The sequence below is a fragment of the Tamandua tetradactyla genome, chromosome 7 (assembly GCF_023851605.1).
Source record: "Tamandua tetradactyla isolate mTamTet1 chromosome 7, mTamTet1.pri, whole genome shotgun sequence".
In the NCBI taxonomy this organism is placed as follows: Eukaryota; Metazoa; Chordata; class Mammalia; order Pilosa; family Myrmecophagidae; genus Tamandua; species Tamandua tetradactyla.
In genome coordinates, this window is record NC_135333.1 from 114,663,469 (window position 1) to 114,679,814 (window position 16,346).

General features: G+C 44.2%; 2 protein-coding genes and 1 long non-coding RNA gene across 11 annotated transcripts in view; 2 read left to right on the forward strand and 1 right to left on the reverse strand.

Moving 5' to 3' along the window:
- MYG1 (MYG1 exonuclease) lies at window positions 1-9,969 on the forward strand. 2 transcript variants are annotated; one of them, XM_077110850.1, is made up of 7 exons: window positions 1-380; window positions 564-676; window positions 3,804-3,963; window positions 5,301-5,453; window positions 5,591-5,713; window positions 5,833-6,014; window positions 8,733-9,969. In XM_077110850.1, exons 1-7 carry the CDS (start codon window positions 165-167, stop codon window positions 8,758-8,760), a joined length of 975 nt encoding a protein of 324 aa, XP_076966965.1. In that variant the 5' UTR covers window positions 1-164; the 3' UTR covers window positions 8,761-9,969. The 2 variants fall into 2 exon arrangements, with proteins under 2 accessions (XP_076966965.1, XP_076966963.1); XM_077110848.1 differs by lacking the exon at window positions 8,733-9,969 and adding an exon at window positions 6,136-6,344.
- The window catches only part of AAAS (aladin WD repeat nucleoporin), a 13,552-nt gene continuing 3,827 nt past the window's right edge, over window positions 6,622-16,346 (reverse strand). For 7 of the 8 annotated variants that reach the window (XM_077110831.1, XM_077110833.1, XM_077110836.1 and 4 more), the window contains exons 2-15: window positions 16,174-16,301; window positions 13,794-13,885; window positions 13,594-13,640; window positions 13,248-13,346; window positions 12,783-12,926; window positions 8,787-8,907; window positions 8,305-8,429; window positions 8,100-8,160; window positions 7,869-7,959; window positions 7,570-7,663; window positions 7,426-7,493; window positions 7,203-7,284; window positions 6,998-7,082; window positions 6,622-6,868 (exon numbers count right to left, since the gene is read on the reverse strand). In XM_077110831.1, coding sequence (XP_076966946.1) covers window positions 6,644-6,868; window positions 6,998-7,082; window positions 7,203-7,284; window positions 7,426-7,493; window positions 7,570-7,663; window positions 7,869-7,959; window positions 8,100-8,160; window positions 8,305-8,429; window positions 8,787-8,907; window positions 12,783-12,926; window positions 13,248-13,346; window positions 13,594-13,640; window positions 13,794-13,885; window positions 16,174-16,237 — 1,398 coding nt within the window. In that variant the 5' untranslated portion in view covers window positions 16,238-16,301 and the 3' untranslated portion in view covers window positions 6,622-6,643. Of the gene's footprint in view, window positions 6,869-6,997; window positions 7,083-7,202; window positions 7,285-7,425; window positions 7,494-7,569; window positions 7,664-7,868; window positions 7,960-8,099; window positions 8,161-8,304; window positions 8,430-8,786; window positions 8,908-12,782; window positions 12,927-13,247; window positions 13,347-13,593; window positions 13,641-13,793; window positions 13,886-14,179; window positions 14,236-16,173; window positions 16,302-16,346 lie in introns of all 8 variants that reach the window. The other variant, XM_077110830.1, reaches the window with a different exon arrangement.
- LOC143642454 (uncharacterized) lies at window positions 12,654-14,338 on the forward strand. Its single transcript, XR_013155667.1, has 2 exons — window positions 12,654-12,797; window positions 13,471-14,338. It is a non-coding gene; the product is annotated as an uncharacterized LOC143642454 (long non-coding RNA).

Genomic DNA, 16,346 nt, shown 5'->3' on the forward strand with positions numbered 1-16,346 from the left:
GCCCCACACGGGATCCCTAGGAGGAACTGAGAAATCTTGCCCTGCTTAGCAATGTAGTCCTGTGAGGGCTCTGTTGCCATGGGGACGGCCGGCAAGCGGAAGTGGGGCCAAGCGGGCTCTTCCCTTTCCGGGTTGAAGTTCCGCCTCCCCGCCGCGGGAGCCATATGGGTCATAGCTTCCTGTGCCATCTCCGCCAGTCACTTTCGTGGCTGTCCCCTTTCCAGGCTCGACTCTGCATAAGGAGCCTGGCGTCTGTCCCGGCCCCCAAACGACCCCGCGGCGACCTCATGGCACCGCCCCGAATCGGGACGCATAACGGCACCTTCCATTGCGACGAGGCACTAGCGTGCGCGCTGCTTCGCCTCCTTCCCGAGTACCGGGTATGGTCCGTGAAAATTAGCCCTGCACCTACCCGCGTGCTTCCGGGATGGACTGCGTTCTCTTTAACTCTACGTGTTCCAGCCCGTTCTAACTGGATCCCTCTGGTAGCACCCCTCCCACCCGCTCTGGCTCCCCTGTAATATATTAATTCCCTGCCTGCTCACCTCCCATGTATTCCGTAGGATGCAGAGATCGTGCGGACTCGGGACGCCAAGATATTGGCTTCGTGTGACATCGTGGTGGACGTCGGCGGTGAGTACGACCCTCAGAGACACCGATATGACCATCATCAGAGGTGAGTTCCCAGATCTCATTTCCTTTACCTCTTTACTTCACCCTTCCTCTGTCCTTATCGTCTACCTTGGTCCGTATCAGTGAAGGGAATTGGCCTTCGTTGAACTCAAACTCCTGAGTCCCGCAGGGAGTACATCCTCCCATCCTTCCAATTTCTGTCTGCCATTCACCCACCTTTTTGCCCTTAGACCTTTCTCACCCCTGACCTCTACCCATGCTTCCCTTGGCCCCCAGTCAATCCTGACTCACCTTCTTCAGCTCAGACTCTTTTCCTGCCAGCACCGTTATCACCCTAACTAATGCCCTTTCTGGGATTAATCCATTCATCTGCTCTTGCTGCCACACATGGGGCTGCTGGGCCCACATGATTGTAGTGATCGTTGGCAGTTTAAATAGGCATAATCTACCTCATTCAGACTCTTCCACTGAGAAATTTTTCTTGTCCAAGTGTGTTCATAGTACCATTCCAGTCCCCCTTCCTTCTCTTCAAGCTCTCTACCTCATTAAACCCCCTCAGTGATTGTCCCTGACTTCTACTCCTCAAAGAAAAGTGAACTTTTCCTGCATGAACTTCCTCAGTTTCCCACCCCTGAATACCCTGAACTCTCTCAATCCTTTTCAGGAAAAAGTGGTCCCTTGTTTTGGAGATTAGTCCTCTGCCCTTCTTCCAATCTATTACTTCCTTCTGCTTGGCTTCCCCTCACAGGTCTCCCACCAGCGTTTCTATTCTTCCCTACAGCCCAAAACTGTCCAAAACATCTCCCATCTTGAAACAAAGGAGTGAACTCAAAACAGAAAACCCCATCAAATCCACTACACTGTTCAAAGTAGTCATCTCTGAGGGATCCTGAAGACATTTTAAGTTTCTATATTTCTCCATCTCTTTTCTTTCCTTCACCCTATTTTTCTTAAACATTGTACTTCTTACTTTTATAAATGGTGTCTAAAGGGAAACCTCCCCTTAGTTACAGCTTAAGCTCTCACTGTCAGTCACTCTTCAAAAGAATAGCCTATCCTGGCTCTACCTCTTCCCTTCCAATTAATTCCCCTCCAACCAGCTGCAGTAGCCTTCACACCCATCTCAGTTGGCTTAGGGTCTCACTTTAACTGACCTCCTTGTGGCATATGACATCATTGACTACTTCCTCTTTGCTAACGGTTCTAGTTCATATACTTTTTCTAAAAATTATACAATGTCTGGAATATAAGACATAAAATGAATGCACACAAACCTATTTCCCTACCTAAGAATGGAAACATTGCCATAACCTTTGCATCTGTTCTTGTGAGCTTTTTCCCTAGCCCTCTCTCCTGTCTCCCTCACAAGTAAGAATGTTGTTCAGTTCTCACAATGGATTTTAGCGTATGTGTATTTCTATAAATGATGTATTGTTTAGTTTTGTTTGTTTTTAAACTTTATCAGGGAATGTTAGTGTATCATCAATCTTTATACCCTGTGTATATTTTATATATATTGTATTTGTACAATAGTTAATAATAAAAATCATTAAAAAAGAGCTCCCTAAATGATTCTGATGGACTGGTATTTGGAAATAACAGCTGTAGTTTTTATTTCCTTAATATGTAACACCTGCTCCTTATTCTCTGTCCCACTGCTGTTCAAATTTCTGCCCTCCTCATTCACCTGGACCATTACAGGTAATCTTGCATTCGTTCTCCAAATGGGCTGGCATGATGCTCTAAAATGCACTTGCCTGCTTAAAATCCCTCAGTGCCCCTCCCCCACCCCACTCCATTGCCTACAGATAAAAATCCAGATTTCTTTTTTTTACATCAATTTTTTTCTTTTTTATGAAACATAACCACATACAAACATAAACATTATCATATGATCATTCCATTTTGTTATGTAATCAATTACACACTATCATCACATAGTTGTATATTCATCATCATGATCATTTCTTAGAACATCTGCATCAATTCAGAAGAAGCAATAAAAAGAAAACAAAAAAATCATACATACCATACCACTTACCCCTCTCACCAGCATTTCAATCTACTAAATTTATTTTACCATTTGTTCCCCTTATTAGTTATTTATTTTTAATCCATATGTTTTACTTGTCTTTCAGTAAGGTAGACAAAAGGAGCATCAGACACAAGGCTCTCACAACCAAACAGTCACACTGCAACAGCCATATCATCATACAATTTCTTCAAGAAACATGGCCACTAGAGCACAGCTCCAGTTTCAGGCACTTCCCTCCAGCCTCTCCATTACACCTTAGCTAACCAGGTGATATCTATTTAATGCATAAGAATAACCTCTCAACTCTGTTTGCAATCTCTCAGCCGTAAATAGTTCAGATTTCTAAGTGTGACATAATCTGGTCTTTGTCCTTCCAGCTTTATCTTTTCTTTTCTTCCCTCCTTTTTTTTAACGGTGGTAACATAAATACAACATAAAAATTTCCATTTTAATAACTTTCAAGAATGCAGTTCACTGATGTTAACTACATTCACAATGTTGTGCTGCTATCACCACCATGCACTACCAACACTTTTCCATCAGCCCATCTTTATCTTTTTTTTTTGCATGGGCAGGCTCTGGGAATTGAACCTGGGTCTCTGGCATGGCAGGCAAGAGTTCTGCCACTGAGCCACTGTCTCACTGCCCATCTCACCTTTATCTTTTGCCATCCACTCCTCCTCCTCCAGGCTGCCTTTCTTGCAGTTCCATGCAAAGACCTGTCACTTAGCCATTGTACATGTTATTCCCTCTACCTGGAATGCCATTTCTCCTTCACCTTTTGTCAGTTTGGTGAACATGCACTAAAAATTGTCAGGACTGATCTGAAAGGGTCTCTTCTCAATCTTTTTCTCATCCTCACCCTTCTTTTCCTTGTTTATAACTTTGCTAGAGCACTCAGTCATTTGTTTGTCCGTAATGAGTGCTGAGCTCCTTGAAAGCAGGGAGATTCCAAGCCAAGATCCATGTTGACCCCTGAGGAATAGCCAAGCATCCCTAACTGGGCTTCCTCCCAATTTACTCTCCATCACCCCACCCCATGACTGTCTGCACAAGCGCGCATGCACACACAAACATACACACTGTCGGTTAATTGAAGCCCCTTCACCTCAGCCCCACCTCCCTAACTCCTCAGGTCTTTCACGGAGACCATGAGTTCCCTGTCCCCTGGGAAGCCGTGGCAGACCAAGTTGAGCAGTGCAGGACTCGTCTATCTGCATTTTGGGCACAAGCTGCTGGCCCAGTTGCTGGGCACTAATGAAGAGGACAGCACGGTGGGCACCCTCTATGACAAGGTAGGAATCCAAGGACAGAGATGCCCCCAAGCATATCTCTCATAGGCTAGTTAGGGTTGGTGCTCACGCACACTCAGAAGTGGGTCTAAGGACATTGGGATTCCCACCCCATGGCTGGTTGCAGCACTCACTCTGCCAGTCAGGCTCAGTTTCTCACAGGGGAATGCTAATATCTCCCCTACTTACATCCTGAGATGGTTAAGGAGCAGATGTGATAATATGTGGGAAAGGGCTTTGAAAAGCATAAAGCAGTATTTCCCAGTTTTTTTTCTCAATCTGGAACACCTCAGATTCAGTTCATAAGTCAAACCTCAGATTCAGTTCTTTTTTTTTTTTTTTAATCAATACATCTATGTAACCTGTACTCCAGAAGCTGCTCCTATAGCCCCATCCTAGTGAATGTATCCTCATCCCCACCATAGGTAAACACCATCCTGACTTCCAACATCATACATTTGTTTTGCCTAATCAAAAAAAATTTTATTAGAGAAGTTGTAGGCCATTCTTATTTTTTGTATGTAGGCTGTTGAGTTCAATCCACAGACTTTGCTTGCCTTTTTTTATGCCCCACCTCCACCCCCACCCCCATGACATAGCTTTAGTGTGCTCCGATATTAACAGGTTAAATTAGAATTTGGGGAACACCAAGGTTTTAGACTGGGTCAGTTTTTTCTTTTACTGCTGAAGGGTTTCTTAGCAATTGACTAAATGAAACCCAAGTTTTAATTAAGCATCAAACTGGGGTCCAGATAAGGAGATGCTGGGCACAGAGGAGTTTGTCTTTTGGCTCTCCCTCAGAGTACTGTACCATATGTGTATGGATATATAGGCCTTTATAAGACATTTTTGCATAAAGCGCTGGCATCAATTCTGCCCCAAAACGCTTGCAGCAATCCTCCAGTTTCCTAGCTGAGGCTCAGGAGATGCAGCAACTGTTACCTCACTAACCATGTTATCCAAATAGCCTACTTTTGGCCCACCTGGAGTCTTACCTTCTCTCAGCCATAGGAATCTATTCCCACAGAGCCCCTCAAGGAAGAGTCAGCAGCTCCCTCCCCACACAGGCTGGCCTTGTTTCAGGCTCCATGCTGTAGCATAGTGAGCGCTAGAGTAGGAATCAGGGGATCTGAATTCTAGTTCCAACAGTGTTAGCTATCTGACCTTGAGCAAGTCTCTGAACTCTCCAGTTCCTCCTTTACTCATCCGATTAATGTTGAGAAATCCTCACAGGGCCATGGAGAGGATTAAGTGAGTATGTGTGAATATACTTTGATACCTATAAAACTTTAAGCAAATGGTAAGTAACCTCAAGAGCATTTCCCTTGCTGCTGCCTTAGATGTATGAGAACTTTGTGGAAGAAGTGGACGCAGTGGACAATGGGATCTCCCAGTGGGCAGAGGGGGAGCCTCGATATGCACTGACTACTACCTTGAGTGCCCGGGTCGCTCGACTTAATCCTACCTGGAACCAGCCCAATCAAGACACTGAGGTAGGGAAGACCTCATGGGGAAGAAACCACGAGGTATGTAAGAACCTCAGAGGGAAATGGAGTGTTTGCCACTCCAAAGTCCTAGGAAAGTAAAAAGTTTGGACCAGCACTGTGGTTGATTCCTACATGATTCCCAGGCAGGATTCAAGCGTGCAATGGATCTGGTTCAAGAGGAATTTCTGCAGAGAATAGACTTTTACCAGCACAGCTGGCTGCCAGCCCGGGCACTGGTGGAAGAGGCCCTGGCCCAGCGATTCCAGGTATAGGCATAGGAGGAGGCCCTATGGCTCAGGGATCAGTGACTGCTGTCAAGCTGCTGGTCAGCAGGGGCTCCTGGTTTTCCCCTAATCTTTCTAGCCCTGCCCTAAATTCCTTTCAGGTCGACCCAACTGGAGAGATAGTGGAACTGGCCAAAGGCGGATGCCCTTGGAAGGAGCACCTTTACCACCTGGAATCTGGACTCTCTCCCCCAGCGGCCATCATCTTTGTTATCTACACTGACCAGGCTGGACAGTGGCGGGTACAGTGTGTGCCCAAAGAGCTCCACTCTTTCCAGAGCCGGTGAGGCCCCACCCTTCAGACCTTCACACTTGTTTCAGTCCTATTAGAGGAAACTGCCAACCTCGGTCTCTGCTTTGCTCCCTTCTCTCAGTTCCTCAGACCTTCATTTGCTCACTTGTAGGCTGCCCTTGCCAGAGCCATGGCGAGGTCTTCGGGATGAGGCCTTGGACCAGGTCAGTGGGATTCCTGGCTGCATCTTTGTCCATGCCAGTGGCTTCATTGGAGGCCACCGGACCCGAGAGGGAGCCTTGAGCATGGCCCGTGCCACCTTGGCCCAGCGCCTATGCCTTCCAGAGCCCCTAGTCCAATAAAACTTTCATCTCATGCTTACCAAGTCCTTGCTCATCATTGCCCTACACCTGAGAACTTGCTCAAATTTAGGAAAAGTTAAACATCTGATGTGTCAGACCCTTTCCTAAGTATTTTCCCACACTACTGACTAAGCTTTGCTTTCTTCGTGTGAAACCATCCACTTCCAGTGGTAGGATAACTTGACCAAAATTGGCTAAAAAGCGACAGAGCCAGGATCTTAACCCAGAGTCCATGTGCCCCTCTTCCCCTGACTATATATCACTGTAACTCCCTGGAAAAGAGAGAGTCTGGTAACTGAGTGGAAAACAAAGTTTTAATTAGAGGTGAGTATTTGGGGAGTAGGGCCGAGCAGGTGATGGCCCTGGGAGAGGGTCCCAAGGAGCAGAGTTTAGGGACGTCTCAGTAAAGAGGGGCAGATCATGAATAGCGCCTCCACCCCCAGCTGGGGGTTCCTGGGCCCGGCCAAGCACTGGGCTAAAACGTGGAAACTGGGCATTGACAAAATACAGAGGGATGTGGGCAATTCGCCCTGTGGACCAGCACTGAAGAGAGAGGGGAAAGAAAAGCTTGTCAGACAGAGTCTGGGGCCAAAGACAGCCAAAAGGCAGAACCACACAGCAGCCAAGGCCCTGATCTGCTCCAACCCATCCCCAGCAGCCTGGTTTACTCACCACAGTGAGCAGAGCACCTTTGTTGAAAGACGGATGGAAAGTGATAAGTTGGGCCTGTGCTCCTGGTTCCCCCTGGATAATACCACTAAGGGAAAAGGAAAAGATGAGCAGGCAACTAGAGGCAGAAGGGAGGTGTCATGGAACACAGGTTTGGGTGTGGAAGGTTGATGAGGAACTGAGAACTTCTGACCTGTCTGGCACTTACCAGGGAAGCAGCTCAAACACAGGACTATTGCGAGTACGAAAAAGGAGGATGATTGATTTACCGTCCAGCACATGTGGATTTCCTATAAGAAATGCATCCAGGAATAGGGAGGAACTCCAGAGGCAGAATCCCAGTGCAGGGCAGAAAACTGCAGGCCAGAGCATGGCCACACCCGATCCGTGGGGTAACACACTGAGCAAAGCCCTTCTTCCCCACCTCTTACCTTTCATAAGCACAGCCAGACGTTCCCCGCTGGGGTCCCAAACCATGGAATGAGCCTCTCCCCCAAGTCTATGGACCAGAACAGTAGATTGGCCTCTTTCACCTTCCTTACACTGCCCCTCCCACACCCACCCACCCAGATCACCTCTTCTCTCCATCTGGTGTCTGTACTGTCGTCTCAGACAGATCTGCCACAATTGTTGCTGACTTTGCACCTCCAACGTGTCCCTTTTCATCGCCTGTAGATAAGGGCAAAAGCTCTTAAGTACAGGAAACATGAGCCTCTGGACCTCCTCCACCTCCCCACTGCAGGCATTGACACCTCTGAAATCTTCTGAGCTTCTGTAATTCCGTTTATCCCTCAGAATAGCCTCTACCAGAGGGTTCCAGGCTGCCTCTGACCACCCAGATACTCCAAATTGTGAAGCATTGCCCCTAACTCACCACAACGTTCTGGAAATGACAAGGAATAAATCAGCGGTTCCCCAAAGACACTGAACAAAAGTCGGTTCCCATCTGGGCTCCAACAGCCAGTCTGGAGTCAAGGAGCAAAAGGAAGGGAAAGGGTGCTCTGTAAGGTAATGTAGGAGGGAAAGAAGTAGGGGAGGTAGAGAGACAGGCTTGCCTCAGGGGTCCATTGGAATAACAACCTTCACCCCACACCCAGCTTCTTACCTGGCAGCGTCCTGATAGAGTAGGCCACCTCTCACAAGTCCACATTTGGGCTTCCCAGACTCTGAGCCAGAGAGAGGCAGATCACAGCTTAAGGCCTCTGGATTCCAAAACCTGAACATATCTCCCTCTGTCAGTCCCAAGGGTCAGGTCAAAGAAAGGAAATGGGGACATTTCCACTCACCGAAAGACATGCCCTTCCACTCACCGAAAGACAGCTGAAGGGGTGGTAGCCAGGACTTTGCTGCCATCTGGGGACCAGAGAAGGTTGGTGACTCCACCTCCTCGGAACCAGGGAAGGGGGACACAGGTCTCTGTTGAGATATCCCATACCTAGGAGAATAGGGGGGCAGGACAGTGGCAGAGAAAACTTAAATATCCCTATCATCTTTCATTCAGTGGACTGCCATCTTCTAGGTACAAAGATCCAGAAAGGGAAGGAAGCAGGAAAGGGATTATTAAAACAAAAGGAAAAAGGTTTATTTTTATAATATATAACAGGCAGAATTTTAAATCTGAGAAGTCTGGATGGTAGGAACACCTTCCCTGGATAAGTTAAAATTGAATGAACAGAAAAAAAAAAAAAGATTGAATGAACAATTATCCTTCTCCTTCCCCCGTAATATTTTCCACCAGGTGGAGAATGCTGTTTTCTCAAGACTGAAACGAACAGGAGTGGTACCAACTTACCAAGATAGCAGCATCCACAGGTGAAGCTGAGAGCAGCCGCCCCCCATTGGGGGCCCAGGCCAAGCTAGTGACAGGTGTGTGTCCAGGGTGAAAGAGCACTTGGGCACAGCCAGAAGATGGTCTATCTCGGGGAAATGGATGATAATGAGTCAGAAGAAGCAAACAAAAACGTCCCACAATTCTTTTTCCTTTCCTCCTTCTGTTCAACCCTCCCATCCTTTCTGAGCTCAAATCCGGGTTGGGGAAAGGAGTTAAGATTATGGAAATTAAAGAAAACAATGGTGAACAAAGACCAGTAGGTCTGCACAGGAGAACGAGTGATCAGCATCTCTGCAAGAGGATGAACTGTCATTATAGCAGGAGGGCCTCAGGGAGACACTGACTTCTGATCAATAAAGTTAAGAAGTGCTGAGCTGGGGAGCTGCCATGCCCTGCCTTGGATGAGTCTTCTCCCCATAGGACCGTCCAGCCTAGGATGTGGGATAGTCTAGGATGTTACCTCAAGGTTCAACCTCTTCTCTTTCCAGAGTTATCTGGAAATCCCTGCCTTTTCTTGTTTGAATTTAGTCCCCCTCCTCTAGCATAGGATATGTTCCTCCTATGTTCCTATGGTGTTTTCTGCATCTGTCATAAAAACGCTGATATATGGATCGAACTCCGTCACTAGGCTGGGAACTACTGATGGTTCTAGCTCAGTCTTATTCAGCTCTGTATCAGAAAAGCCATGCACTTGGCCTGATTAATGCAGGCTACTTAATGCCACCCTCACCTTTTCCCACCTAACTATAACCACCTTTAGCTCCAAGAAGATCTTAGGTCACTGATCTACGTCTTCTTTTGAACTCTCTTTTCAGGACAGTTCACATAGATCCATCTCATTCTTTTCAGAGGCTCTATTGTATTTCATTAAGTAGATAAGCCATAATTTATTCAATTGTGCTTCCATGGGTGGACATTTCAATTGTTTGTAATTTTTTGTTATAAACAAAGCTGCAAAAAAAACTTTTCTTTGTGTCTTTTTGTACCCAAGCCATTATTTGTAGGGGATAGATTATTACTTTTTTGGGGAGTGGGAGAGATTATTAAAGTAGAATTTACTGGCAAAACAGGCTTATACCTTAAAAATAATAATAATAAATATGCCAACAAATTCTTTTATCTAGGTATGAAATATCTTTAAATAAGGAAATTTATCTTCTTTTAAATATTTTACATTTTATTTTGTTTTACTACTGTACTTAACTTCAAAAATAATTAATAATGGTGATGATATCTGTCTTCACCTTGATGTTATTGGAAACTTCTATTTTGTGTTTTCAGCTAGAATGTCTGCTTTTTGGGAGGCAGGTTTATTGATGAAAGCATTCCTTTCAATTTGCTAATGTAATAAATCACATTCATAGATTTCCTAATGATTAACTTCTGGAAAACCCTACTTGGTTAAGCTGTTTTATTATTTAATATGCTTTTGGAGTCCATTTACTAACATTTTAAGGTTTTCATCTGTGCCCCAAAATTTTCTTTCTTGTACTATCTTGGGTTTAGGTATGAGAGTTATGTTAGCTTTATAAAAATAAATGAGGATGTAATGCCCACAAGAGAAACCAGTCTCCAGTGTCTTGGAACAGTTAGAAGGAAAAACCTGAAATTGTAGAACTGCTACTCATATCAAATTCTGAAATCTGTTCTCTAACTACTTGTTAAAATGTACTTTGAAAATCACTGCTTTTTTGGATATATATTATATTTCACAATAAAAATAATTTTTTTAAATGCCAAAAAAATAATAAATAAAAAATAAGGATGGATTCTGGAAAGAGTACACTAATGGAAAAACTGGTGAAACACAAAGTGTGGAGTTACTAGTAACATACAAATGTTAGTTTCTTCATTTTGATAAAAACAACATAGTAATATTACAATGGGGGTCTGGTGAGAGATATAGTGAACTCTGTACGACCTTCATAACTTTTCTAGAAAACTAAAATTATTACAAATAAAAAGTATATTAAAAGGGTGCATGGGTAGTTTACTGGTTAGAATGCCAGCCTTCCATGCAGGAGACCCGGGTTCGATTCCCAGACCATGCACCCTTAAAAGGGAAAAATAAATCAGCCGACTTTCTAAATTTTTCTATGATGCAGGGTAATTCAGGTTAACATAGAGATTTTCTATTCTTTGACATCAAATATAACTCTTGTAAATCCATCTTCTTTAGTGGTAGAACCCAACCTTTCAATTTTAGAGTCAACTGTGATGGAGTAAAAAGTTTTGATATATATTCACATACCATACAGTCCATCCAAGGTATACAACCAGTGGCTTTTAGTATAATCTCACAGTTGTACAATCATCACCACAATCAATTTTAGAACATTTTCATTACTCCAAAAGGAAAAACCCCATACCCCTTAATAATCCCTCTATCCTTCTCTAGCCCTAAATAATTACTAATCTAATTCTGTCTCTATAGATTTATCTGTATTTAAAGAATATTAAAATATTATTGTTAAATATTATCCGTAGTTTGCATTAGGTATACTTTGCTAGAAATTCAAACATTTCCTTTAGATTTTAAAATTTGTTGGCCTGCAAGCTGTACATAACATTTTAATAATTCTTCTGATTTCTTCCATATCTGTGGTTAGGTCCCCTTTCCCATTCTGAAAATATACTATGATTTTCTCTTTTTCTTTAGTTGGGCTGGCCTAAAGGTCTTCATCTTTATTCTTAAAGAAACAGTTTCTAGTTTTATTTTTAGTTGGTTATCATGGGGATTTTTTCCAATTTCACTAGTTTCCTATTCATTCCCTCCCTTCTTTTCCTTTAAACTTATATTTCACAGCCTTCTGGAAGAGACATGTCTTTCTAGTCCATCATCCATAGATACATCTTCCCACAATCCCAGAAGCCCCTAGTTTTGTCCCTTTCTCTAGATACGAGCAATCTCAAAACCTCTTCTCTGGAGAATTCCTGATATTCTCACAAGCAGTGGGGACAACCAAAGCAATAGGCTGAGCCCCCAATCTTGGGGTTTATCCATATGAAACTTAACCCTGCAAAGAACAGGCTAAGCCTACTTAAAATTAGACCTAAGAGTCACTCCCAGAGAACCTTTTGTTGCTCAGATGTAGCCTCTTTCTCTAAGCCAACGTGGCAAGTGAACTCACTGCCCTCCCCCTCTCTACATGGGACATGACTCCCAGGGGTGTGGACCTTCCTGGCAAGGTGGGACAGAAATCCTAGAATATGCTGGGACTCAGGACCAAGGGATTGAGAAAACCTTCTGAACCGAAAGGGGGAAGAGAGAAATGAGACAAAGTAAAGTGTTAATGGCTGAGAGATTCCAAACAGAGTCGAGAGGTTATCCTGGAGGTTTTTCTTACTCATTAAATAGATATCACCTTGTTAGTCAAGACGTAATGGAGAGGCTGGAGGGAACTGCCTGAAAATGTAGAGCTGTGTTCCAGTAGCCATGTTTCTTGAAGATGATTGTATAATGATATAGCTTTCACAATGTGACCGTGTGATTGTGAAAACCTTGTGTCTGATGCTCCTTTTATCTACCTTATCAAGAGACAAGTAAAACATATGGCATAAAAATAAATAATAGGGGGAACAAATGTCAAAATAAATTTAGTAGACTGAAATGCTAGTGATCAATGAATGGGAGGAGTAAGGGGTATGACATGTATGAATTTTTTTTCTATTGTCTTTTTATTTATTTTTCTGAATTGCTGCAAATGTTCTAAGAAATGATCATGATGATGAATATACAACTATGTGATAAAAAAAGAATGTTCATATTGTATGTTGATTGGCTTTTTTATTAAAAAAATAAAACACCTCTTCTCTGACCTTAGGTCTACTTCTCCCATACCCATTTTAAGTTCTGTAAGGACAAAGAACTTTCCTCCCAGACCTCCTCGCCACTGCCCTACCCTAGCATGGCTGCAACCTTCAGGACAAGTTAAGGCAGAAGCTGCAGGGACTCACCGGGTCGACAAGGAGGTAGGGTCCAGGGTCCATATGAGAATGCAGCTCTGGCAGGCCACAGCCAAGACAGAGGCACTGAGGGGCTTCCAGGCTAGAGCTGCCACATTTCGCTGCAGCCGGTGCTTCAGGGAGGGAACTATAGTGCTGGGGTAAAAGGATAGGGAGATGAGCCAAAGCAGGGACACCAAGGCTCAGGGGACCTGAGTATAGGTCAGGGAAAGCTACAGAAATAAAGCCTAATCCACCCAAGGCCTAGGTATATTGTGGGAGAGAAGAACAGGGTTATCAAGGTTGGAAAGAGTATATACCTAGTTATGGAGCCTCCCTAATCTCAATTCTGGAAGGGGTCTTGTGGACCAGGGTCAGGAAATACACGACTCCTCTGGGACCAAGGGTGAAGATGGAAGGGGAGACTGATCCATGGGGACTGAAAAGTCAAGAGTCCGTCTGGTACGTCCCACACACCTGTTGGCATTATATACACGGATAGAATCATCCAGCAGGGCCACTGCAAACTTGTTGGTGTGGGGGTGCCATGCAAAGACCCTCAAGCAGCAGCTGGACCTGGAACAGGAATGAGCATGAGGAGTAAACCTGCACCTACTCATACCCTAGAAGCTGGGATTCCCTTCTCTTTCATTTGAGGAGATGTTTGGTTTTTAATTTTACTTTTATTTCTTTTTTTCAGGGAGGAGTTTGAAGAACAGTCAGGAAAGGAATGAGAAAGTCTCTGCCTTGATTTCCTTCTTCCCAAAAGAAGTTCCAATGTTCATGACATTTTCACAAAAGTCCTATAGCTTTGTATGCTCACCAATTAGTGACTTGGGCAAATTCAGCAATCAGATCTTCACTCTTGAGCTGCAAGAACAAAGTGGACAGAGGACACACTGGGAACAGAGGACTTGTCCCTTCAATGTTCTCATAGGAGAGCTGGACCACTCCCACCCTTCCTGACCTTAAGGGATGGGAAATAGACAGGGGGTAAGGGACAGGGGAGGAAGCCAAACTTACAGAGAGGTGGGGAAACAGGGACCCATGGAGGGAGGAGGCCCATCGACAGAGTGCTAGGGTCCAGCTGGATGCCGTCTTCACCCACTTAAACACTGGGGAGTTGAAGAAGCAGCTGTAAGTAAACCATTCACAGGGCCCTTCCTGGATACTCTCTTAGGCCAGACACAAGCAGGACAAACCACTCCACAAGTCCTTCTGCCCAGCAAGTGCTCTGGACACCCACTCAGGGGGATGTAGATAGAGGGGAGAAGAGAATACCAGTGTAAACAACCTGGCCAAGAAAAACAGAGGGAAAGGGGCTGGGCCTAGAGTGATGGGGTGAGGGAGAAAATATGGAGAAGAGACACCAGCCACAACACTAGAGATAGCTAGAAGAAGACACTTACCCTCTTCCTCTGAGTTTGCAATTTCATTCAGCACCCCAAAAAGGCCCACATCACGCCTGATGTAGAGAGAAAGCTGTGAGTCAGATTGATCTGACCCATTTAGTGCCCCTCCTACAGTTTCTTTCATACACTCAATAAAAATAAAAGCAAAGAAACTCACATTTAATGAGTGCCAATTATGTACCAGGCACTTTATATATTGTCCTTTCATTTAATTATCACACTAATCTTCTGAATAACATTATGCCCAGTTTACAGATGAGGCAACTAAGCTCGGATGTCTTACAGGGCTTACTGAGCAGGTTAAGGAATCAGAACTTGCCCTAAAACAGTGAATGGAAAGCCACAGAAGGGTTTTAAGCAGAAGAATAAACTGAACACATTCACATTTTATAAAGATCAGTCTGGCTGCAGATTAAAGTGGAACAGGAATGAGAGAAGGAAATCAGCTAAAAGGCTACTGCAGTAACCTAGAAAAAAGGTAAAAGTGGCCTGAGTCATTGGGGATGGGGAAAAAAAGTAGACAGAGTTATGTGGAATGAGCAAGATCTGAGGATTAATTAGACATGTTAAGAGGGAGAGAGCAATATCAAGGCAACACCTAAGTAATAATGATAGCGGCTACTACTGCTTGAGCACTTACAATGTGCCAGGTGCTAGGCTAAGTGCTTCATGTGCATTTTTAAATTTAGTCAGCATCACAATCTTACAAAATAGGCATTATTATCATTTGCATTTTTAGATGAGAGGACAGAGGCACGAAGAGGTAAATTAATATGACCAAGGTGTCCCAGCCAGGAAGTAGCAGAGTCGGAATTCAACCCCAGTCTCTCTGCCTTGAAGCTTACACTCAAACCACTTGTTCCTGAATGAGTGGTAAGTCCATTTCTTGAGATGAAAAACCAGGGAAGCAGCAGGTTAGAGAAGAGAAATGAAGAGATCAGTTTTGAACATACTGAGTATATCAAACCTGTACAATATTCAATTGGGGATGTTTGCAGACAAATGAGCATTCACGCCTAGAGCACCAATCTGAAGTCCAGGGATAAAAAGGCAGTACTAAGGAAGAGGGCTAGGACACAGTCCAGGGAATGCTAACATTTAAGAGACATCAAAAAGAGGAGCTTCAGAAAAGGCTAAGCAGCAGCAACCAAAGAGGGAGGAGACAAGAAAGAGCCCAGGATTGAATGGCTTTTTAAACACAGAACTGATGTTTAATGTTACTCACACAAAGAGGCATACAAATTAAACTATACTGCAATACCAAATATCAAAATTCGACAACACGTGTGGTGGGATTGCAAATATGCACAATTTCAATGGAGGACTATTTGACAACCAACTCACACAATTACAAATGAACATACCCTGTGAACCCAGAAACTTCATTCCTAGGAATAGATCCTATAGATGATAATAATAATAACAGCTACCATTTAGAGGGGTTAATAAATGCCAGATATCATATTCTAAGTGCTTTACCTCTATTAACTCATTTATTCCTCACCATGACTGTGTAAGATAGGTTCCATTTTACAGATGAGGAACCCGAGAGACACAGTAATTTACCCCAAGGTCACACAGCTAGAAAGTGGCATAGCCAGGGACTGAACATAGACACTGTGGCTCCATTCCCACATGTGCAAAATGAATGACTTAAGTATGAGACTATTCAGTGCAACCATATACCAATCTTGATGAACTTCAGATAAAGGTTCAGAAGTTTGAGACATGAGATGGGGCCAAGAAAGAGGTTGACATAATCAAACCAGAAAGAAAGGACGGCAAGTCAATAGAGATGAAATGGAACTACTGTTGCACAGCCTTGGGTTCCACAGTAAGAAGTTGATATGATGAATGAAATAAAGGCTCTGGGCAAGGGAGAGCTTGGATGAAACAGCCTTTAGGAGAGCAGCCCAAGGCAGAGGGGTTGCGTCCTCATTTTCCCCAGGATCTGCAGACCCTGGCTCAGGAGACCCTTTGCCATGCCTCACCAAATGTTGATGCATCTCTTCCAAACTCGCTCCCGGTGGTGGATGAATGCGGTTCTTGTGCCATGGTCCAGCCTCCCAGGGGGTTTCAGGGGATCCTTGGTCAGGTGTAGGACAGGAAGATTGATCCACTATAGCCGAGAAATGAGAGATGTAACAGTGAGTCAGTCTCTTCC